Raw genomic sequence first — 1,531 nt, 5'->3', positions numbered from 1 at the left:
ACACCTCAATTAAAAAATAATACTATGTTTCAAAACCCATTTTTTGTAGCCAGTTGGTCAGAGATGTAATTTGGCCAACTGCAGCTCTTCAAGAAGCCTACCTGCATAACTGAAGGCAGGTTACAATTATAAGGATAAAGATGTAACAGAGAATTGTCTCCAAATGATGCTTTTCCTAACACATCATTACCTCCACTTTCTTATGCTCGTGGAAACCCACACTGTTAATACTTACTTTGCACATTTTTTCCTGTACTGTCGTTCAATGCCTTCAGGTCTGCACAGAAAACGGAAGTTAAAAAAGATACGAACAAATCTCATCATCTACCAACCTCACTTGCCATTTCCTCAAATGTTAAAATGGCTTTTCAAAAGCTTTCCTTTCCTAGATCAGCTGTTGATTTACACATGTATTTATTTTAAAGCACTTCTTCCATCCACAGGCACCCTCTTGACAGACGAGGCAGTGTGGTAGTAGTTATAGTCACAGAAGCAGTTGGGTTCACAGTAACAATAACACCAACAATAACAACAGTGGTAATCACTTGTATAGCTTTTATTATGTACCAGGAGCTGTTCTAAAGTGTTCGTGTATTAAACTCTTTAATCCTTACAACCACCCTATGAGGTAGGTCACGTTATCATTCCCATTCTACAGATGAGGGTGAAGAAGCACAAAGCAGTTACACAGTTTGCCCAAGGTCACAGAGCTAGGAAGTAGAATAGGTTGAACTCAAGCCCTAGGTTGAACTAAGGTGGTCAAGATCAACAGCCCACACAACATTGCCTTAGATAATCAACTGGGAGGTAAAGACTCTTCCATTCATCCAGTTGCTTCATAGAAACCTGGGACTCATCTTTGTCTTCTCTTTCCCTCATCTCCCACAATCTACTTCATCCACAAATCCTGTGGATTTTAGCTCCAAAAAGGTCTTGAACTTACTTTTCTCCACCCTCCTGCCACCATCTCAGCCCAGTCCACTAGTATCTCTTCCCCAGATTATTGTCCCAGCTACCCCCCTGTCTCCTCCCTTCCCCATCCTGTTTCAACTTTTTAAATTAGCAGTATGTGCAGATGGTATAGAAAAGAGTATAAAGTGAAAGGTAAATATCCTCTCCACTCATCTTCCACACGCCCGGTTCCCTCCCCCAGCCCCAGAGGCAAATACTGTTACTGGCAAATACTGTTCCTCCCTTCCTCCCAGAGTTGATAACACAGCAAAGTTTTCTCTTCCTTTTTAGACAAATGTAGCCCACCTGTTCACTTACAGTGAAACAGCCTCTCTGTTCACTTAAAAATGTATCTTGGTTAAAAAAATATGTGATCCTTCCCAATCAGTTGAAAAAGAATTGCCTCATTGTTTATAAGGACTCCATTCTATCTATTTGTATGAATGAACCAAAATGTCTTACCTGATGGGTAAATCCTCCGAGTGTATCCACTTCAGATTCTGGTAGATAACAGCCAAATTACTCTGCACAGAAGCTGAACTACTGTATACCCCACCACCAACGTGAGACTTCCCGTTTC

At 41.0% G+C, this 1,531-nt stretch overlaps 1 protein-coding gene across 1 annotated transcript in view; it reads right to left on the bottom strand.

Annotated features, from left to right (window-relative positions):
- Positions 1–214: 214 nt before the first annotated feature.
- LOC104987983 (UPF0428 protein CXorf56 homolog) overlaps positions 215–1,531 on the bottom strand; it is a 7,270-nt gene continuing 5,953 nt past the window's right edge. Inside the window, exon 3 of the mRNA XM_010839120.1 lies at positions 215–277. Within this exon, the coding sequence (XP_010837422.1) occupies positions 232–277 (46 nt within the window). The 3' untranslated portion in view covers positions 215–231. The remainder of the gene's footprint in view (positions 278–1,531) is intronic.

The sequence above is a fragment of the Bison bison genome, unplaced genomic scaffold (assembly GCF_000754665.1).
Source record: "Bison bison bison isolate TAMUID 2011002044 unplaced genomic scaffold, Bison_UMD1.0 scf7180017846278, whole genome shotgun sequence".
Lineage (NCBI taxonomy): Eukaryota > Metazoa > Chordata > Mammalia > Artiodactyla > Bovidae > Bison > Bison bison.
Note: the sequence above shows the minus strand (reverse complement) of the source record. Positions and strands in the feature narration are given on the sequence as shown.